Source organism: Sciurus carolinensis, chromosome 11 (genome assembly GCF_902686445.1).
Source record: "Sciurus carolinensis chromosome 11, mSciCar1.2, whole genome shotgun sequence".
Classification (NCBI taxonomy): Eukaryota; Metazoa; Chordata; class Mammalia; order Rodentia; family Sciuridae; genus Sciurus; species Sciurus carolinensis.
Window position 1 is genome coordinate 124,072,927 of NC_062223.1, and position 23,437 is coordinate 124,096,363.

Genomic DNA, 23,437 nt, shown 5'->3' on the forward strand with positions numbered 1-23,437 from the left:
TCCACACCACTGTCCCAGGTAGTACCAATGCTTGCTGATCTCTGGGTCCTAACACACTTCCCTGCATTCTGCAAAACGCTTCAAAAATGTCTCTGGTCATTTAGCCAAGACCATCTTCACAAAATTCTATACCTCCTACCTTCTTGCAAAAAAAAAAAAAAAAAAAAAAAAAAGTGTGCTTTTTAAAATTAGCCCTTAAAAATTGCATGAAATTTCTGTAGACAGAACCAGATTTTAACATCCTAGACTAGCTCACATCTGAAATAAAATCTCCCATGAACAGAAGGAGGAAGAAAAGTGGATAATAAGGGAAAGCAATGGGTATTAGAACAAAGAGCCTGTGTTCTAGTCACTGCTCTGCTAAGATACTAACCTCAATGTGGGAACATAAGAGGGTATCTATTCTAAATCTGAACATTCTGTAGTTTAAGTATTTTTGTAAATTAAAGAATCCTTCAAATGGGAACAATGAATCCATTTGAGAATGAGTTAAAATTTCTTAGATGTAACCCATGGAACCTGAATCATCTAGCATAGCAAAAGTGTTTCTGACCCAAGCATTGCCCCTTTCTTAGGAAAATGAATTTTTGCTCAAGGTTTTCTTCAGAGCAACTTTGACATCCTTATTCCTCAAGCTATAGATTAATGGATTGAACATGGGTACCACAATGGTGTAGAACAAGGAGGATACTTTCCCCTGATTCATAGGTAAAAGAGAAGAGGGTTTGAGATACATAAATGCCCCTGACCCAAAAAAAAGGGAAACTGCAATTATGTGGGAGCTGCAGGTGCTGAAGGCTTTGGACCTGCCCTCAGTGGAGCGAATGCGGAGGATACTCGACAGGATGAGGGCATAGGAGATGAAGATGGTGACTGTGGGCACACCAATGTCAATGCCCACAACAATAAAGACCACCAGCTCATTCACACGGGTGCTGGTGCAAGAGCGCTCGAGAAGGGGAAGGATGTCACACATGTAGTGGTTGACAAGGTTGTTGGCACAGAAGTTCAGTCTCACCATGCATGCTGTATGGGCCATGGCCCCAGCAAATCCCATCACATAGACACCTACCAAGAGGAGGAAACACACCTGGGGAGACATGGCGACTGCATACACCAGGGGGTTACAGATGGCAACATAGCGATCATACGCCATCGCTGACAGAATGAAGGATTCAGAGACAACAAAGAAAAGAAAGAAAAAGAGCTGAGTCATACATCCAGCATAGGAGATGATGTTCTTTGAGACAAAACTCACCAGCATTTTGGGGGTGATCACAGTGGAATAGCAGAAATCTATCAGAGATAAGTTGAAGAGGAAAAAGTACATGGGGGTGTGCAGGTGAGAATTCAACCCAATCAGCGTTATCAAGCCCAGGTTCCCCACCACCGTGACCATGTAGAAACCTAGAAACAGAAAGAAGAGGGGAATGCGAAGTCCTGGCTGGTCCGTTAAGCCTGCGAGGATGAACTCTGTCACAGAGGAGGAGTTCTCAGATACCATTTTCAATTAAAGCATTCTGTGGGGACAAGGGAAAAGGGTTACTGACAGAGACAGACAGAGAGATGGAGAGAGAGAACACTGCTGACCTCCCAGTCTCCTCCCCCATTCCTGAGAACATACCACTTATTTTTTAGTTCATCATATAAATTGCACAATACCAGTGCAAAGGATAAAACAACTTATCTTCTCTTGGAATTTGAGCTTGGCCTTAAAGAACAACTCCCACCTGTTAAGAATAGTTTTGTTCCAAAATTGATAAATCGTCAGTGGACGTGAGGATGTGTGGATGCACACAGAGATTTTGAACCTCACCAGAGGGATCTTTCCATGGGGCTGTTCTCATAACCCTCAAGGATTCTGCCTCTGGATCACTCCTGGAGGACTCCCCTGCCTCCATGCAAGAGCCAGTGCTGCTGGGAAGGAGCCCTAGGAGCAGCTGATCTTTAATTTGATCCTTTTGTTGTGTCCTTCTGACTCTAGCTTCTTCTCAAGTTTACAAAACATGTTTTGTTACAAAAACAAGTCAATCTCTGAGAAAGTTCTCTCAGAGTCTGGACCCAGCCTAACTGCCTGGAGTGTCTGCCTCATGGTCATCCTGGGCAAAACAGAAGGGTGAGGTGGCTCTTTCTACAACCTTAGGAACCAAGACTGAGAACTTAGGAAAAGTTCAAACTATTCGCCCAGATTCAGTCATTCACCCTCCCTCAGACTGGGGAATGTACCTTTAGACCAGTGATGTACCCTTTCATCCAACTCTAGTCCTCAGTTGTTCAAACAAGTTAATGGCTACAGCGCTAACACAGGCAAAGGACAAAGCAGCCCTCCAGCCCTCTCCTGATTGGAGTGACAGAGCTTCCTAGGCTGCCTCAGAACTCCTCCTGAGCTAGAGAACGGGATATCTGAACACAGCTCTGTCCTGGCCCCTTCTCCAGCTTGCCAGGAAACTGCAGTTTTATTTGGGTTTGAAGTCCTGGGGACCTGATTAGATGTAGAAAACTGGAGGTTCCACTGGGATTAAAGTCCTAGTTATTAACTTGAAAAATAAGGAAGTTTTGCATATACTCTTGATAATATTTGAATGGGCTTTTGGATACATAAAAATATTTGTTCAGTTAGCATCTGGTAATATGCAAAGCACTGTGCAGAAAATAATGATTTACTATTCATTGAACCTGTAATGTACCAAACACTGTTTTCAACCTACAGTTTTATACTGATACCAGCATACCAGGATCCAATACCATTGTCCATGCAATGTTTAATTTTAATTCTCCCTGAAATCCTATGAGCTGGGTTTTATCATCCATCCCTATTTCAGAAAGTAAGTGATTTCCCAGATGTTAAATTATTAAGGTCATATTAAAACAAGGTTCATTTTATTCAAAACCTGATATTCTTTACAATTGCTTTTAAAATCTTCCTATAGGAGATATGGGACATATAACATAGAATCTTTGCCTTCAAAGTTCTAACAATATCTTGAAAAATGCATTATAATGCCTAAGTAAAAATGTGAAAGAATACAATAAGATCCAGAAAACTTAAAAATAAAGTGCCTTGCAAGTTCAGAGAAGGGTGTTCAACATACTACTTATTGTTCAGTTCATCATATAAATTGCACAATACCAGTGCAAAGGATAAAACATCAAAGAACCACTTCCTTCTGTTAAGAACAGTTTTTTTTTTTTCCAAAATTGAAAAATTCTCATAATTCTCTCTGATGGCCCAAATTCTCCATCTTTGCTCCTTCCAGTGTCCCAGGACCTTTATAGTGAGCCTCAGAGGACAGAAGCTTCACTCCCCTTCACCCCACTGGACATTTGTCTTTGATTTTTACACTTGACTCTTTTCCTAACTCCCCTCTATTAGTCAAAACTTATCTCCTCTGTGCCCCAGGCTCTGGGAGCCTTGTTTGGGCTTAGTGTCAGTTAACTCTTGCTCTTGGATTTGGAGCAATGTTTTTAAAAAATCATCAAATCCTTGTTGTACAACTGAATTAAACAATCACAGTCTTATTAGAAGTCAATTACTTGCCACCTCAATGAAGACCTAATAAATCAGAATCTCCAGGATTTGGACTTTATAATCCACATTTCTCACCTAAATCTCCTCCTGGTGATCTGGATATGTAGCCAGGCTAGGATTCACTAATCTAATCCTTTCACCCTTTATTTTTCAGCAGGAAAATTGAGGCCACACCAGTTATGGAACTGTTTGGTGGTATAGTTGTATTCTGAACTATTCCAAACTATTCTAAACATGGACCTCCAACCTCTTCAGTTATATTGTCTTGGGAAAAGCTTACCTGCCCTTTACTTTCTTGGCAATACAGCACGAAACCTGGCACAGTGGCACACGCCTGTAATCCCAGCAGCTCAGGAGGCTGAGGCAGGAGGATCACGAGTTCAAAACCAGCCTTAGCAACTGTGAGGTGCTAAGCAACTCAGTGAGACTCTGTCTCTAAATAAAATATAAAATAGGACTGGGGATGTGGCTCAGTGGTTGAATGTCCCTGAGTTTAATCTCCAGTACCCCCCCCAAAAAAAGAAATACAGCATGAAAGTAAGGGCCAGTTGGGTATCAGGCCAGGATCACACTGGGGAGAGACTTAAATGCTACAATAGGAAACAAGTATGCAATGTTAATATATTGAACATGAGAGTGAGAGTTGTGCTTAAGGAGACCAGTTAATCTAATGGACTGTTATGTGTCAATAATTGAATGCAAGAGTCCCCAGCCCCAGGTGCTATATTTAGCTTATAATTCAGACACGATGCCTTAACTTAAAGCACCAGCAATATAAGATACATAGACTTTCAGAACAAGTACCAGGAAAATAAAACCAAAGTTCTTCCTAAGCTTTTCAGCATGTTATAAATCACATAATTCTGGTTCTGTCATGTGGTTATGGTCCCTTGGCTTGTACTCTGAACATTTTTATCAGGCCCTGAGTTCAGGTCCCATCACCCATCTCTCTACATTGGACATCTTTTATGCCTCCTTTTATATTTCTCAGCCTATCTTTGGAGTTTCCACTGTTGCTATGGGAGCCAGTTACCTCCAAGTATAGCCAAGCAGCACACATTTATCATACTTATCTTGACTGCACACTCTTATCACCTGCTTTCTGCCCTAGGACTTCTCTACCACCACAATGAGAAATGTGTTTGAGAATCAGCTCGGCATGGGCAATTGTGGAAGTGTGAAGGAATCAACATTCCTGGAAGCCAGTGGGTAAATTTTCCCCTCTTCTGGGTCTCTAGTGGTTCATACTTTGTAGTATCTCAAAGGTCCTCAGAGGAATTGACCCTAAATTTCTCATTAAGGTAACCAGGAACACACGCTTGCACTGGCTTTCCATTCTTCCCTGTTTCACACGTCCTCCCCGCTAGGATTCCTTCTAAAAACAAGCTACCAACACATAAGTCCTTGTCTCCAACAGGAGTTTTTGTTGAAACCCCAACTGAGGTATTCTTAAAACACTACTTGGAGCAGGTCTGAACAAAATGTTCCTTACTTGACTGGAAAAAAAGAAAAAAAACAGCCTCACTCAAAGCTGTTGATTCCAGGTCAGAAAACTAAATATGAATCACTAAATTCAGCAAGGACCTGAAATTCCTCAGTACAAAGAATTTTTGTGTCTTGAGCATGCTCCACCAAATTGCCAGAAGGCATAGGATCTTGAGTCATTATCAGCTCACACCATTACAGGATTAATCAAAATCAAAAACTCCTGTGGCACTTTGTCCTCAGGTCAACTGCAGCTCTGTCATGACCTCTTACTATCTTTGTGAAGTCTGGATTCCTCCTTGAACTAGGACAGATGGTAACTAGGTTTATTCACTTTCACATCTTCAGAACCAAATGTAAAACCTGGCTCACAGCAGCTCACAATGTGTGCAGCAATTTCTGATTCTCAATGTCCTCATCTGCAAAATGGGGTTGATGGTGAGAACACACAGGGTTGTTGTGAGGGTCAAATTAAATCGTGAGACTAGAAGAGCCTAGCAGGGAGGCTGCCATGTGGAAGAGACTTGGTAAATGTTGTCAAAAATATACATAAGACAAATATAAAATGTATGTAATTTAGAGAGGAAATAAAAGAAGGAAAAAATCTTGCTAAAAGCTAAATGAGACTGAAAGACGCAAACGAAGAACTTATTGGGAGAGGATCAGGGACAAAAGTCAGAGGAGCTTTGAAATAATGCTTTTTTCTTCAAAACTTTAACTTGGGCCAGTTTCTCCCACAAAGATGAATCCACAGTCTCGGGTCCTTGAGTATTTTACTCTGTCCCTGTTTCGTGCTCCACCACCAATTACCTATTTTTCAAATATTCTACCACACCACACCATCTTCAAAGGACCAGATTTTGAAGTCAGGTGTGGTTTCCCTTATAGCCTCTAGTCTCTGTGTGTGTGTGTGTGTGGTGTTGTTGTTGTTGTTTGTTTGTTTGTTTTTGCTGTATTTTGTTTTGTTTTGTTTTTTTGGTACCTATTTCTGGTCTCTAAAAATTCCTCTTTGCCAAATATTCTTCCCAAAGTTTCTACCTTCCTTTCCGTCAAAACCAGTTCTCTGGAAGAATCTCACAAATTCATGGGACATATAGTCTACCAAAGTTTGTTAGGGATTATTCACATTGCACACCCTCTTCCAGGTATTTTTTTAAATGAAGATAAAATCTTTAGCAAAAAAAATGTAGTTCCTAATAATGACATTTCAGATAGCACTCAGCTGATGAGAGGTATATTTTGGTCAGGAACAGGCAACTGTAGTCATATGCACTGGGCTTATAAGAATCACTTTGACAGCTGCTTGTTTTTCACCTGGCAAGTCAATTATAACCCCTACATCCGTCCTGTGTGCGTCCTGTGTGCATGCGCGTGCACGTGTCTCTGTGTGGCGTTGTGTGAGGGTTGGGTGAAATCTGCATGTACACCAGAGTTTGCCATTCCCCCACATCTGGAATATTATATTTATATTTGAGTTGCCAGTTGGGTAACATAAGGTCTCAAATGTAAATGTTACACTTAGAAATTTTTCCCTGCCTCTGTGATAAACCCCAATCCCTGCTCTCAGTCCCACTGTAGTCAACTCACAATTAAAGAAAATAGATCATTAATTATAAATCTGAAATGAGCCCCACAGGAAAGGGGTTCCTTGGGGCACAGAAAACAAAGAAGACTCAAGCTTCATTAAAAGTTGACTTTTCTCCAGAAGCCTTAGAGGATTCTTGTTAGGATGATAGAACAACCAAGAAAAGTGCTTCTGGATTTATGTCACTTTAGAGCCTGTTGCCATGGGAACTATGTCTCAAAATCCTCTCAACTGGGGCTTCACTAAAGTCATGTTCCCTGAGGAGCAGATGAAGCCCAAGCAGGAAGCAGTGTAGGAAGAACTATTCTTAACTCTGTTCCTTTTGTTGCAGAACTGCCCTCTTTCCAAAACTTGAATTTCTCTATGGTGTTTCTTTGTTTTATTTATTCCTATTTTTCCCTTTTTTTATTACACTGTATCTGTATCATCACATTTGTGACACAGATAAAGGCAATATAATGTCTCCTGTATTAATCCTCAGACTTCCAGAGGCATGAATTTGGCCCCAAAGGCCCCAGTCATCCCTACACACCAGAAAATGCTAGGCACATGTTTCATTAAGAAGTCATCAAACCTGAATCGAGAGAAAAGACAGCAACTCAAAGGTCTTCATTTGAAATGACTATCATCGGTGCATGTTATGGTTTAGACGTGGTGTCCCCCAAAAGCTTACATGTAAGACAATGCAAGAAGGTTCAGAGGAGAAATGATTGGGTTGTAAGAGTCTTAACCCAATCAATGTATTAATCCCCTGACAGGGATTAACTGAGTGGTAACTGAAGTGGTAGGTGTGGCTGGAGGAGGTGGGGCATGGCTTGGGGGTGTATATTTGTATATGGCCAGTGGTTTCTCTCTCTCTGCTTCCTGATCACAATATGAGCTGTTTCCCTCTGTCACATTCTCCAGCCATGATATTCGGCCTCATCTTGAGCTGGGAGGAATGGAACCGGCCTTTTTTGAATTAAAACTTCTGAAACCGTGAGCATTCAAAGAAACTTCCTCCTTTAAAATCATTCTGGTCTGATCTTTTAGTCATGGCAGTGAAAAAGTTAAATGCACAAGAAGGCAAGTATCAGAAGTTATTCATTCTGTATAATATTCAATCTAGATTGACTTTTATTAAGTATCTTTGACTCAAAAATACACCAATCTGTGTATAATCAATGCATGTGTATAAAATAGAATCCCAGAATTGGATGGGACCTTAGAGTTCTATGTTGGGGAGTAATTAACATATTAAATACCTACAGATCAAGTGCTGTTTTGGAAGTTTTACACAGATTACATCATCTATACAAGATTAGTAATCTACACAAAGTGCAAATTTATTATCCTTAACCATACGTTGCATGGATTCAACAATATTAATACTGGTACTAATAGGTTATATTCTACAATGTTGACCACGTGCCACAAACTATGTTAAGTGCTTTACATATCTAAGCTCAGCTAAATGTCACAAAAATCCTATTAAGTGAATACTATCATTAACCTCTGCACAAGAACCTTTCCTTGAATCAAAGGAATCAAATTTGTTTATATTTTAGTTTAGACAACCTGGTCTCTTCAGGTCTCAGGTGTTGGTAGTAGTGAAAGAGTCCTAGGATTTGCTAGATTAATGATCCTGAGGGAAGAATAGAGTGGAAAGAGACTAAGAGGCAATATGTCCTAAAACATCCATCCCAAGACCTAGAAAAAAGGGCAATAAGGAGTTTAAATAGAAAGAGTTTAGACCCAACTGCCAGATTCTCCAAGTAAATCTAAGAGAAAATGGTCAATAAAAAGTTGTCAGTGTGATCCCAACACATACAAATGATACTTTTTGAGGAGAGAGAAATGCTAATTATCCTGATTTGATCAATACTTGTTATATACATGTATCAAATTATAATACTGTATACCATAAATAAGCACAAATATTAAGTCAATTCAAAAAGCTTTAATATTTTTTAATTTGAAAATTTTTTGAAAAGTTTTCAGTATGAGATCTGAGCTTGGGAAGAAATATCAAGACATATATTAAGAAATTATATAACAGAGGTGATCACAGGACCACAAGCCAAGAGTGAAGGATCAAAACTTAAAATTACCAAGAGGTAACAAAAGGGGAGAAGGAAACTCATTGGAACTGTATCAGAAAAGGCAAAGGTGATGGTCTGTCAACTTCACAGTCAAATAACCTGGGTTCTAATGACATCACATGCTGACTAAGCTTACACCATTTGGGTCTGGGCAATGCTATCTTTAAACAGAGACATTAACACCCAGCATAATATGCCCACTACCATAGTATTTAATTAATAAAGCATTACAAGGCCCTTATTTCCTCATATATCTTTAAGTTCACTTGATCAAATTCTGCCCTTTACTTTTTAAATACATGGAAGATTATAGTTTTTTATTGGTGCATAATAATTGTACATATTTAGGGATAGATTTTGATAATTTGATTCATATATACTATCTATACTGATCAAATTAGACTAGTACTTCCTTCTTCTTAAACATTTGTCTTCCCTTTATGTTGGGAAGTTCAGGAAATTACCTCATCCCCAACTATATTATAGTCAAGTCAATCATATGTTCAAATACTGCTTAACTTATGCATCCAATATTTAACACAATGATAAATGCATATATTCCTCATTAATATTTACTAAGTTCAATAGAAAGAAATGTACATATGTTCAATAGCTCATATTCAAAAGTTGGCAAGTCCAGAGATAAATCTATTTTTTTCACATACTGAAGGAACTCATCAGAGGTTTCCTATAAATTGCTATGTAGTATATCCATTTCTAAAATAATAATGTAGATTACCCAAAATTGGTTTTGCTATATTTTTGGTCTTTTGTTCTTTTTGTTTTTTGGGATTTTTTTGTTTTTGTTTGTTTGTTTGTACTGGGGATTGAATCCAGTTGAGCTTAACCACTGAGTTACATCCCCAGTCCTTTATTTATTTATTTATTTTTGTTATTTTGAGACAGAGTCCTACTAAGCTGCATAGGTCCTCGCTAAATTGCTGAGGCTGGCTTTGAATTTGCTATCTCCAATCTCTTACCTCAGCCTCCCAAGTTGCTGGGATTACAGGCATGCTGCACTGTGCCTGCCTTGATATTTTAAATATGCTGAAACTGATTCTGTCTAGACAGTGACATTAGGTGATGTGTGCCTATTGAGCATAACATCCAAGATCAAGATTTTTACTGATTAAAAGAAGCCTCCTGTCATTTTAAAGACTGGCAAAGGAAAGTGACTCCGTGACAGAAAGCTCTGCAAAGACTTCTGAAGTTAAGAGCTGCCCAGAGCTTGGTTTCCACATAGCCCACAGTTTGGGGCTCTTAAAATAGGAATCCATTTTTAAGTGACATTCATCTCAGGAATATATGTGCTATAAAAAAGCAAATTATACCAGCAGTAGCAATGTAAAATAAATGCTTTCAAGGTGTGTTAAGGGCACATGATGTTCCAAGACCATCCTAGAGGAGAAAAATTCAAGGCGATAACACGGCCTTAGTGAATGGCAGTTTGATGAAGTGGGGGCTATTCTAGGCACTAGTGGGGATGTCAGTTGATTTTTTTTAAGTAAGCCCTAAACATGAAGATTCACAAATCTTGAAAAAAGCAACAGACTTTCTCTGTTGGGCAGAGATGTTTCAGAAACCCTAATTGCAGGATGGTGGAGACTCTCTGCTGTTCTTTAACATCCCTACTGGTCAAGAAAGCCACAAAACCTCCCTGTAACATTTGACCGTACTGTTTAAAACTTTCTCTCAGGAGATGTTTTCAAAAAATTAGTTTTAACCAAGATGCAATGGGCTGTAGTTGAAGAAGCCAGACTTGGGACTCTAAAAATCTAGCTGTGTGGCCTTGGAAAAGTCCAAATGTTTTTAACCTAAGATTTCCTCTTCTGTAAACAGAAATGTGCAAGCCTGATTTATCTAGCTCCTGGTGTTATGCATATCACACCCTATAGCTTCCTCCCTGTCCATCATTAAATACTGAAGTTTCTCAAATTTCCAACCTCATCATTCTTATATCCCCATCCAATACAATTTTCTAGAATAAATTCATTTACTTCTCGACTTCAGATATCATTTATTAAATGTGTTTATTATGAATTAAATACCTTACATGTTTAATTGGTGAAAGAACTCACAAGACTCAAACCATTTATACCTGCTGAGCTTTATTACAGGTAAAATATACAGTACAGAACTAGCAGAAGGATATATTGAGAGGGGTCCGGAGATTTCCAGAGCAGAACCACCAATAACATATGTGGGGGGAAAAAAAAAAAAAAAATATATATATATATATGTGGGAAACTTCTTGGTGCCAAGAAGACCTAAGTCCACTGTTTTTATAATGAGCTAGTCTAATAGGCAAGGTCCACCAAAATGAACAACTTGAACCACTGAAACCACCTAAGCTCTGCTGAAATCAGATGCAATTATTTTTATTATATTATTATTTTATTATAATCTAATGATTATTTCAAACAACATTGGCATGTTGGAGTTTCTAGCCCTGAAACAGCTCATGGACCCATGGTCAATAGAGCTAATTTATCTTTAATAAATATACTTCATTGCATTGACCAATGGTCAATACCGTGTAGCAGGAAGCTCTAGAGATAAGCACACAGTCAATCTAGATTGGCTAAGGTGAGCCCATGCTATACTATTGATAGTTGTCACATGTTCATGTCCAGACTTATGTTCTGTGTTTCCAATAGACAAACATCTCCACTTGAATATCTCACTAACACGTAAAACTCAACCATGGGTAATATATTTATCTTATTCCCTAAATGTTCTCCTTCTCTTATGTTCTCATCCTGATGAAAGTATCAATATCTGAGCCCAGATTCCTTCTCTCTTACCCTCTGCAGCCCAGTAAGTTACTGGACACTCTGGGAGGGTACTTTCTCAGAAGCCAATTCAATTTACTATGACTGATTCATGAACATTACTTTTTTTCACTGTTTAGTTGCCTTTTTATTTTTTATTATGAACATTTTCCAAACTTACAAAAAAAAAAAAGTTACAGTACCTTTGACCTCCATAAATCCATTATCTAACATCAACAGTTACTTTCACTTTAACAATCTTTTTCATGTATCACCACATGGATTTTTGCTAAAGTACTTTAAAGCAAATCCTATTCATATATTATTTCAAACAAAAATACTTCAATGTATATTTCTAATACATATTCTTTTTTCCCTTTAACATAATCATAATATCACTAAATTGAATGGTTTTTCTTGAACTGGAGATGAATGTAGAGCAGAAGATAAAATCATATGCCTATCAGGTAGTAGACACTCAATATTATTAACATTATTAATTCCTCAAATTTAAAGACATGTTTCATTCAATCACTTTCTCTAGACTTTATAATCTTTAAACTTATTTTTGTTAAGATTAAATTCAGTAAACATTTCATTATATTATTCAAATGAGAAACTCCCCTTCCTACTTTCCTTTCTTTGTCTTTGTCTTTTTATTGTTTATGGAAAATTTCCTCACCTTTTTCTTTCAACCATTCCATTTGAATTTAGTTTTTTGTTTTGTTTTGTTTTGTGGGGGTTGGTTTGGTTTTGGTTATAATATTTTCAGCTTTCTAGAACTCTTTTATTATTTTTCCCATTCTTTTTTATCTGCTCTTATTTTGAGGATGCAATAAGATTTTATTTTAAAATAAAATTTAAAATCAAATTTTAAAATATACAAATAATAAACACCAGCACACCAACTTTTATCCATTCTACATCGCTGTATTGTAGATAATCTTCTAGGTGTGATAGAAGGTATCTTTTCCATTCACATATTTCCTTCTTTGCCTTAGAATATTTTTAAATCATAATATCTTCTAGGTTGCATATTATCTTCCAAACATGTCCTTAATTACTTTAAAAACAAATTGATCCCAAACATGAAAAAAATGTAAATAGATGATTGATTCATTAATATCAAACTACAGCATTTTCCAAAATACTTCTTCGACTCTAATTTGACACTCTTGGAGGTAATTTTAACATATTTGTTTAAGAATTCACACACCAAATAGAAGAAAAAGTAGGCCCAAATCTTCATCATGTCAGCTAAGGACAAGACTTCCTTAACAAGACTCCCAAAGCACAAGAAATAAAAGCAGGAATCAATAAATGGGATGGATTCAAACTAAGAAGCTTTTCCTTAGCAAAGGAAACAATCAATGTGAGGAGAGAGTCTACAGAGTGGGAGAAAATCTTTACCACATGCACTTCAGAGAGAGCACTAATCACCAGAATTTATAAACAACTCAAAAAACACCAATAATATAAACAACCCAGTCAAAAAAATGGGCTAAGGAATTGAGCAGACACCTCACAGAAGATTTACAAGCAATCAACAGATATATGAAAAAATGTTCACCATCTCTAGTAATTAGAGAAATGCAAATCAAAACTACTCTAAGATTTTATCTCACTCCAATTAGAATGACTATTATCAAGAATAAAAGGAAAAATAGTTGTTGGCGAGGATGTGGGGAAAAAGGTACACTCATACATTGCTGGTGGGGTTGCAAATTAATGCAACCACTCTGGAAAGCAGTATGGAGATGCCTCAGAAAACTTGGAATGGAAACACCATTTGACCCAGCTATTCCACTCCTTGGCCTATACCCAAAGGGCTTAAATCAGCATACTACAGTGATGCAGCCACATCAATGTTTATAGCAGCTCAATTCACAATAGTTAGATTGTGGAACCAACCTAGATGACCTTCAATAGATGACTGGATAAAGAGGCAGTGGTATATATATACAATGGAATGTTATTCAGCCATAAAGAAGAATAAAATTATGGCATTTGCAGGTAAATGGATGGAGCTGGAGAATATTATGCTGGGATAAGCCAATCCCAAAAAACCAAAGGCCAAATGTTTTCTCTGATAAGTGGATGATGACACATAACGGGGAGGGTAGGGTGGGGAGGGTTAAGGGAGGGATGGAGGAAGGATGGATTGTGTAGAGGGAAATGAGGGGTGGGGTGGGGAGGGGGGAAGAAAAGATAATGGAATGAAACAAACATCATTACCCTATGTACATGTATGATTACACAGACGGTGTGATTCTATTTTGTGTACAACCAGAGAAATGAAAAGTTGTACCCCATTGTGTACAATGAATAAAAAAAAATTTTTTTAATTAAAAAAAATTTACAACTAGTAAAGAGTCTTTTCATAATCTCATAAAGTAAGAGTTTTATATAACTTAATATCATAACTATTTGTATTGCTTATATATCCATTAATCCTTAAGGAAATATGATTTTATTGTTCTGTATGACATTATTCAATCATATTTCTAACATGAAATCTTATTTTATCATCATTATCCTCACTATTTATATGTATGTTTTTGAATTTACATACTATATACATATATAAAATTGTATGTGTGGATGTCCCTATATCTCAAATGCTCTTGGAAACAGCTTTGTCCTCTTTCTGGTTGTCTCATTAATAAAGAAAATATAATTTTGATATGTGCTAAAAAATAAATATTTAAGTTGAACTTTTCAAGTTAATAATAGTAAGAATGATTATCTTCTGTCGAGTACCTAACATAAGTAAAAGACCATATTATGTGTTTATATACTTTATCTTACCCAATTCTTACTGAAATACATTTTATTATTATATTAATTTTACAAAGGAGAAAACTGAAATTTATGGAATTGGTAATTTTCTAGAATTCACATAAATGATATCTCTAAGAAGCAAACCCAATTGTCTTACTCTAGTACCCAAATACTCAGCCATTGATAATTTATTTTCTTAGAGTTTGCAATCCCTCTGTACATTCTCCTGATGTTTTTCCATAAACATGCAATTTAAATTTTAATGCCTTCTTAAAAACAACTTCCTCAGATGCCCCCCTTCCACTCTCTGTTTCCACTCCCTCCCTGTAGAATCAGCTCCTTCTATGTGATCAGAGAGGCATATACTTCAACAGCATCTGGGAAAGAGTATTATTTTTCTGTCTTGCAGAAAATAAGAGTTTGTGTAACTTCATTATCTTTCTAACATTGTTCTAAAAGGAAATTCTAACAATGAGATTGAAACACTTTTTTAAAAGGCCAGGGTCAGGGAGATAAAATTTGTACTAAATGCAGAGCAGTTTGTGGGGAATGAATCCGGGTCCAGAGTATAACATCCATGGGGCAAAGATTTCCATGAAGGAAAGTCTTGTATCTCTAATCTGACCCCAAGCAACCAAATGGAGGCCTTCAATGCATTTTTTTAAATCAAACCAAATTCCATGCCAATTATATGGGTTGTAAAGTCCCAATGCAATCCCCCTCACACCACCTCCCACACCTCAATAATGAAAGGGCAGCATAAAACCACGGGGCTCCACCTGTTCAGGAATGGTCTGGAGAGAGCAACCTGGCAGGAGTCCCAGGCGAAGTCCAAGATCCAAATCCTCTACCAGTAAAGACTCACTCCAGGGCAGGCTTCCCTGTAATTACCATTGTTCTGGCCCACAGCCTGGCAAGTTATTTAGAGAAGCAGCTCCTGCTCTTAGTATAGATGTTTCTGTTTACAGCCAGCGGTCCGAGCTGTCCTGTCCTCACTCTGCCTATCCTGGGACTCCGCCCTGATGCCTCTGCATGCCCGCACTCCACAATATCATGTTTTTTGCAGATGCCACAGCAGAGTGCGTGCTCTCAGGTGTCCTGCTGGCTGCCCTGAGGCTCTACCTCAAGGACCTGAGCCTGGAGTGGCCCCTGGTATGGATAATCAAGTTCATAACTTCAGGCTTTCCCCCTGTTGCTCATGTCCCTTTCACTGTCCCTGGATTTTTCTCAAGAGTGTTCCTCCAGAGAGTTGTTGACACGGTCCATTTTTGAATTGTAACTTACAATTTTAAAAACCCTTGTATGAAATATGCACTTTAGAGACAAAAAAAGAAGAGGCAAAAATGAAGTGAGAAGGTTCAGCTTAAATTATTGTTGAATCTATAATTTTTCAAAGAAAAACCTAGAGAACCGCTATTTTGTCTTCAAGTTAATTTGTATTGCCTTGAAAAATTAAAATATTAAATATTTGGGTCTTGGTATTTAGGGCACAATAAACTTTTCAAGGCTAAGAGCTTCAAAATTTCCTAAGCCAAAATAATTATCCTTTCTGAGATGTTTTCCACTCCCCTCATTTAAAGTTCTTAATTAGATACAATCAGTGCATGTAGTAGGGGCTAGAAAAATGTTGCTTTTATTTCTTCACTAAATTCCATCCCCTAAGGAACCCATCCAAACCACTATCATATGTATTATTTTGTATACTTGACTTGTTTAGCCACTACAAATTCCAGACTAAAGAGAACTAGCACAGCACAAAGGAATTTTAGGACAATGAAACTACTCTGTACAACACTATAATGGTGAATATATATTATTATAAATTTGTCCAAAGCCATAGAATGTACGATACTCAGAGTGAATCCCCATGTAAACTATGAACTGTGACAAAGTGGCAATGTAGGCTCATCCACTCTAACAGCTATACCACCTGGTGCAAGGTGATAAGAATGGAAAAGATTGTACATGGGGGGCAGGAAGTCTACAGGAAATCTGAGCAACTTTCTCACAGTTTTTCTGTGAACCTAATACTGCTGTAAAAAAGTGAAGTCTTACAAAAAGGGAAAGAGAGGAACTGCTGGGGATGAGAGTCCTGGCCCTTTTCTTGCAATGTTACTTAATAAATTAGCCATTGAGGGAGTGTCAACCTCAAGTCACCTATTTTCTCACTACAAAATTGAGTACAATTTTCTTCATTTTTCCAGAAAGGAAAATGGGAAAAAAAAAAAAAACCAACAACGTCGAAGGCTTTCATGCTGCACCCACTTCTTTCCTGAAAGACCACCCCCAACCTAGACTACCCCCACCCATCGAGGCTTTAAGTCCAGGCAATAAACCCCTGAAAAGATGCCACCTATCCCAGGAAGTAGACATCGATATCGAACTGCAGGAACCTGGTGCCAAAATGAGGTTAGTAGACACAGCCAACTGCTGGCCGGTCTGGTCCCATAGCTTTTGGAAAGAGAGAACCCGCCAGCCCAGAGGTCTGTGTCAGTGCACTGAGCTGGCCAGTGGCAAACAGCAGAGTGTCACTCCTTTCCTACTATGGCACAGCAGGGTCCAACCAGAAATTCTGGGCACAGGAAGTGGTAGGCAGTGCCTGTCAAATGAAAAAATTTGGTAAGTGAAGAATGGACTCAAGAGAATTCCTGTCATATTGCCATTCCCAGTTTTCATTCTCCATTCCAGCAGAAGGTTGTCTTAAGAGACAGAGAGAGAGAGAGAGAGAAACCTGTTCCAGGGCTTCCAACCAAATGCTTCAGTAAGGAGAAGGCTTTGTCAGCCTGGGTGAAAATTTCCAGCTATCACCAACACAAGGAGACTGACCAACACCACAAGAAGACGAATTCCAGTCTACCTTAGACAGTTTCCACCTCAAGATGCCTTCTGCCATTAGATGATCGCTGTTTCTTCTGAGTTTCTTTAAGTCATGTCGTAACTTTTCTCCAAACGTTTGGGGAGCCTTGGCTGTTCTCTTGAAGCTAAGAATATCCCAAGTTGATAGGCCTCTCTGTGAGCTTGGGCCACATGTAGACCTGGAGGATTTCACTCTTCTGTGGATTGCGTGGGCTATTTTTTGGAGGAACATCAACTTCAGCATTTTTCTTCACAGACTGATCAGTTTCAACAGAGAGGAGACTCCAATCTCCTAGTTCAAGAGATAGAAGGAAAGTTGCCTTAATAATAATGCTTCTAATATTCAGAGTTTGATGGTAACCTCTAGAATTTATGTAATCTCTGTCTTTCCAGTTCAGTGCCCTTGTTCATGGCTATGCCTGCTGTCTGAGCCCAGGTTCTTCTGGTTCAGATTTCTCACAGGGTAAACCTTAAGACTCCTATCAGACTGGGAAAGGCAGAAAAATCTGTGAAACTGTGAGAGGAGAGAAAAAATAAGGAAAAAAAGTGATAATATTTGAACATTTTTTCTGGATTCACTTTGTAAGTAGCAAGTTACTCACAGTCTCTGGGACTTGGTTATCCCATCTGTTAAATGGGATAATATAACCTAACTTACTGTATGCAATTCAAGAAATAGTTATGTTTTCTCTCAGGTACTCATCTAACTGCATGACTGATGTGATCCTACAATATATACAATCAGAAAAATGAGAAATTATACTCCATTTATGTATAATTTATCAAAATGCAGGGGCTGGGGATATAGCTCAGTTGGTAGAATGCTTGTTTTACATGCACAAGGTCCTGGGTTCAATCTCCAGCAACACCAAAAAAAAAAAAAAAAAAAAAAAAAAAAAAGGACCTTTTCAAAATGCATAAAAGCATTCTACTGTCACGTATAACTAATAAGAACAAAGAAAAAATTTTTAAAGAAGTAGTTATGTTTTCTTTGTCCTAATTTACTATATAGATTTTTCAAAAATAATCGTTACTAAACTGTATATGATAAAATAACTCTAAAAAAGGAAGAAACCAACTGAAAAAAGGGAGTGTTTGGCACTATGCTAAGTGCTTCCATAAATTATATACATTTATCTTCATAGCAACCACATGAGATTGGCATGATCTCTGTTTTACATAACTAAATTGAGGTTGACAAAGTAGAATAATTAGGCCAAATTCACAGGGTTAATAAAAGAACAGAGCTGTAAACTCATGCCTGAAAGCACCCAGAAACCACTCCGGACGCAGGAACTCACGCAAGAGATTTTATTAAGCGGACAGGCAGAGTGTCTGCCCACAGGGTGAGAGAAAGAGAGAGAAAATGAGAGAGAGAGAGAGAGTATGTGTGAGAGAGTGTGAGAGAGAGGGAGAGAGTGAGAGAGAGAAAAAGTGAGAGAGAGAGTGAGATAGCGTGTGCAAGAGAGAGAGCAAGGGAGAGAGAGAGAAAATGGCAGGGGAGCTATTCTTAAGTAGTGGGATCTCCCGGGCTAATAACAGTGGACCAATGACTGACTAGGAAGTTTGTGGGCTAACAATCTGGGTTGTAAAGTGTGGCGGGGGAGGTAGAATAATGGCAACAACAAAATAGCAGATCTGATGACAATATTCCTCCCATTTTGTTTTTATAGATACCGGGTGTGGGACAATGGTCTTTATTCTGTAGCTTCTTCCTGCTGGTTAGGGGCAAAGAGTCTCATTCCTGTAAAAAAGAGGATTAGGGAGGGCTTTATGTGGGAACAGAGTTTTTGGAACCACAGGTATCAATAGTGAAACGCAGGTCTCAGCTTTGGGTGTCAGGGGCTGGTAGTCTTGAAGGAGAAGTGATTGATTGACTGGTTGGTGAACTCATGTGTGTCTGCCAGCACTGGAAATTGTGTAGCTGTCTGGTGGGAACTTCTGTAGGCAATTTAGCAGCCATGGTCCTGTTTAGGAAGATCTGTAGACGTTAAAACGATCAAAATTTTCTTACTCTGGCAGTTTCTCTGGATGGTTATCAGCACTACTGCCTAAGAATCTCTTTAGTAGCCTCCAGTCTTACTTATTCTTGGGGCTAACACAAGTGTAGGTCTTAAGTTACATTTAAATATTATTTCTTCTTTTAATGCCCAGGAATGGCTATGTTTTGGTTTTAACTGTTTTGCTAGGCATTCAAGATCAAGCTGGTCAAATTGACCTTGTTCTTAATTGTTGTTAAGGGTCAGCTGAGTTCCCACAGGGGTTATTCATGGAGAACTTGAGAGCAGCTTCTTAGTTCCTTTAGTGCCATTTGCTAGGTAGGTTCTCCTTGATGAGGTGGCTTCCTTTGGAAGCATCAGGGATGTCTCCCTTTTTCAATGACCCTTCTCTTTGCAGCAGGTGCAGATTGATTTTTCATCCTCTAGTGATCTCATTAATCTCCCTGATCAGGAGGTGATGTGACCCAGAGTTGCAAAGTTCCTTAGAGAAGTTCTTTCATTCTCTGGGTTCCAGCTGACATAGAGGGCAAGAGACAAATATTGGTTTTCTTGACCCCTGTATTTTAATCTAAGTTTGATCTTAAACATCCAGCAAGCCAGTCTCACCAGTCATAAAGTAAGAGTACTGGGCTTTAACTTTAATGTTTATGACTTTACAGTTATTTACCCCCTTTTGTTTAATTGGGGTCTAGATTATCTTATCTGTCCTATAGGTGATGGTTTATTATCTCAAATTAATTTAGGTAGTTTTTTCTTGAAGCAGTACTTCTGAAAAACATTAATCAGACAATAGTTATAGAGTTTACAAGGAAAATACAAAATGGAATTAACAACAGTAAAACGTTTAGTTTGTGTAATAGCTATCTTGAATTTTGGCTGAGCTGTACATTATATCCCATTTGAGATCACAGTACAACAAAAAACAATCATTTGAATGTAACTTTAAATAAGCTGAAGTCTGGCTTATTTTGGAGCCATTCTGACATGCAGCAGGGTGGGAGGCAGAGTCTTATCTCAGGTAAGATGGGGCTCTTTACAAATCTTAGATAAAGTGTTCTAGTTCTGAAGTTGATCTTTGCCTCTTTCTTAAATGTCATTTTAAGAAGTTTACACATATTGTTTCCTGAGTCAATGTGAATGTTAGTCAACACAATGACATTACATCCAAAACATAAATCAAGGAATGGCTGAGAGAGCTTTCAACTTTCCTTTTGTGTGACAAAGTGACAAAATGCTTTTATGTTTCAGGATATTAACCTTTAAACAAATCAGCCTCTAACAGGTCCTGTTATAGAACATTAAATGATAAATAAATCCCCAATACTATTCTTTTTTTTTTTTCCCAATACTATTCTTATTGACACAAAGAGGGGCAAAAGTGAAGAGAAGAGAAGGTTTGAACATAGGGAATCTCTACCCACTTGCTGCCATGATGACAGAAGTTGTTTAAGTCCCATTCTCCAGCCAAGAGGGGTCATTATATAACTTACATTGGGGTCAGACTGTGTTGCAATAGAAAATGAACCTGGGAGGTTTGAGATCTGGAGTCAAATGGAGAGGCCAAATGTTTCTGAGGAGATGGTCAAGGGGGTGGGAGTCACAGAGAATTTTAGATTGGGCACAGCCCATGGCTCAGAGTTCTCAGGAACAGGGAGAAGGGAAACAGGAGAGGAAGGGGCACCCCCACAACCTCTCTGATTTCCCACATAGGAGCAGACCATCGGTGAGGGTTGTCACTCTCCCTGACAGGTCTGCAGCTGAAGCCAAGGGAGACCCTGACCCAGTGCTGGGGATTTCCTAGAGACAGAGAGAGGTGGGGGGAGAAAGAGAGCGACAGAGTTCAGGGCCACCATAGAAGAGCTCTGAGGACTCATCACCAGTAGAGAGAAGACTTTCCAGAGTCAAATTCTGTGGTGGGCGAGGAGGTCGGCAACAACAAGTGGCAGAAACACCCCATGGTGGATATTGGCCAGGAAGGAGGGGGCACGGTCAAGGCAGCTCAGATCCCCATGAGGGGAGAGCCAGCAGGAAATGACTGTGTATCCCATCCCAGGTTTCATCACAGAAAGACGCTCCTACTCAGAAACATTTTCCTCTCCCTCTACTAAATAAATTTCCATATCTAGAACCTTTTATTTTTCTTTCCTATAAGTTGACCCCTTTTTGTTCACAGTCTGAGCAACTCTTATGAGATTTCTGAATTTAGATAAATTATTCCATTTTAAAACAGTTCTAAACACAGTTGAAATTTTTTATTCCCTTTTATATAGAATTATACCTGTTAGAACTTAAGTCTTAGTAACCTTGTTTTTAGTGATGGTACAAAACAATTTTACCAATCTATGAAAACATGGATAATGTTTAAGTATTTTACTCCATAGACTTTAAGGAGTTAGCATTTAACTTTGTAAATTAATCAGATGTCTCTAACAAACACATTTGAGTAATCCCATACATATCAAATCTACTGATTTTACTGTAAAAACCAAGATATCAGACAAGTGTATTGAACAGTATATGCCTCTCTTTCCTGTGGAAGAAAAGTCCTAGAAATAATGGATATTAGATATTTTATAGATATCAACCTTTTATTAATTTGACCACCTAGAGACTTGTGAAGTAAGTAACTTCAAAGACATTTTATTTTCATTTGTTTACCCAATTTAAATTAAATCTTTTAAATCACATGAATTAAGGTATCTGGATCCATTTTTTACATTTCAATTTTATGAGCGCTTGTTATTTATGTCAATTTTGTTATCATGTGCATACATAGATAACACGATATACACATAACACAAGAGCAAAGGAAGGCCTTGTAGCCTTTCATAGGTGAATCTCCATTGCAATGTAACAGATGTTCAAAAATAACTCCAGAGTTGAATAAAAATAGAACTGATAGGTAAGATCAAAATGGTGAACAAGAAAAATAAGAAAAACAAAACAAAACAAGAGTCCTAGAAGAAAAAATGATAATGGCCATTAATTACAGCATGAGAGAGTGAGAAAGGCAGAAAGAAGGGGTAAGAGAGAGGGAGAGAGAGAGAGGGAGAGGGAGAGAGTTAGTTCTGTATTGCAGTCCAGGAGAAGTTTAAAATGGACATTTTTTTTTTCTTCAGTCTCAGATTTGTCCCTCACTGAATCTGCTTCAGTCTACATTCTGATGTAGGCTTCAGCAAGTCTAGGCAGGGGAAATTGCCTAGGGCTTTTTAACTCTTTTTCCTGGTTGGTAATCAGGTCAGGTTTGGATGCAGAAAACTATGAAACATTATCTCCCACTACTTTTAAGGAATGGGGCTGCTATATCATACTCCCTACTGCAACATGCTACTGGCTGTTGGGCTGGTTAGGGTTACTCCCTCCTCACCAGCCACCTCTCATAGGGGGACTAGAATATGTACATGGGACCTTGTGGCAGGAGGACTGGGTGAGCTGGGCAGGGGAACGGAAGCAGAAACAGACTGGGGCAAAGGAGATGGAGAAGCAGGTGCAGGAAGGGCCTCTATCACAGTGGACTGGTATCAGGGTGGTTTGTTAGTTGAGTCGAAGTCAGAGGAGGAGGAGGAGGGATTAAGAGGGGGAGAAGAAGCCAAAAGGAGGTGTTCAGGTTTGTAGGAAGAGCAAAGAAGTTCAAGAAAGAAAAGACTTGAAGATAAGGAATCCCTTTCCATCTGCCTGCTAGCTCACAGAAGTTGTACGCCATTATGTGGCCACTTTGGATTGATTATCTAAAGGATAAGTTTTGGTGGGTTTAGGCCAGGGGTCAGGTAAAGGGGTTTAAGATTGTCTAGACACCCCAGGGGTGAATCTGCCAGAAGGGAGGACCCAGATCCCATGGTGGAGACTGATACAGCCGAGCCAGTGACCAGGACATCCCAAGGTCACAGACTAGTTGGCTGGAGATGAGAAGGCAGCACAGTGATGGGGTCATCACCCAAACATCAGTGTGTGCCGGGCAAAAGCTGAGAGAGTTGAGGACCTGACTCAGGATTTTCGAGAGCGAGCACAAAGAGGAGCCTCAACCCTGAGAGAGAATCTCCACCATAAAGATCGGGGACCCACCCGTCAGATAAGGTCAACTAAGGGGACCAACCGTAACTATAAACGTCGTGGCAGGGGGAACCCCCACTCCTCAACCACCTCGAGGGCACTGGACAATCATCGGTTGCGTCTCAAGTCAGTAGAAGAGTGTTTAAGCCAACCTAGGGGAAACTCAGCAATCTGAAGGCCAGAGGTGGATGTGGAACCAAGCATCCAGGTGAATGGAAGGTGAGACTAGCATCGGCGGGGAGGAGGCTGGGGTGACAGATGGGATTCCACTCGCCTGGGTGGCGGTAGAAGAGCCCATC

General features: G+C 38.9%; 1 protein-coding gene across 1 annotated transcript; it reads right to left on the reverse strand.

Annotated features, from left to right (window-relative positions):
* Window positions 1-571: 571 nt before the first annotated feature.
* On the reverse strand, window positions 572-1,519 carry LOC124958564 (olfactory receptor 145). The gene has a single exon (XM_047516724.1). The coding sequence runs from the start codon at window positions 1,502-1,504 to the stop codon at window positions 572-574; it is 933 nt and encodes a 310-aa protein (XP_047372680.1). The 5' UTR covers window positions 1,505-1,519.
* Window positions 1,520-23,437: the final 21,918 nt, after the last annotated feature.

What these genes read in the sequence shown, in the direction of transcription:
- LOC124958564 (XM_047516724.1), bottom strand. Translation starts at nt 1,504, where the DNA reads ATGGTATCTGAGAACTCCTCCTCTGTGACAGAGTTCATCCTCGCAGGC.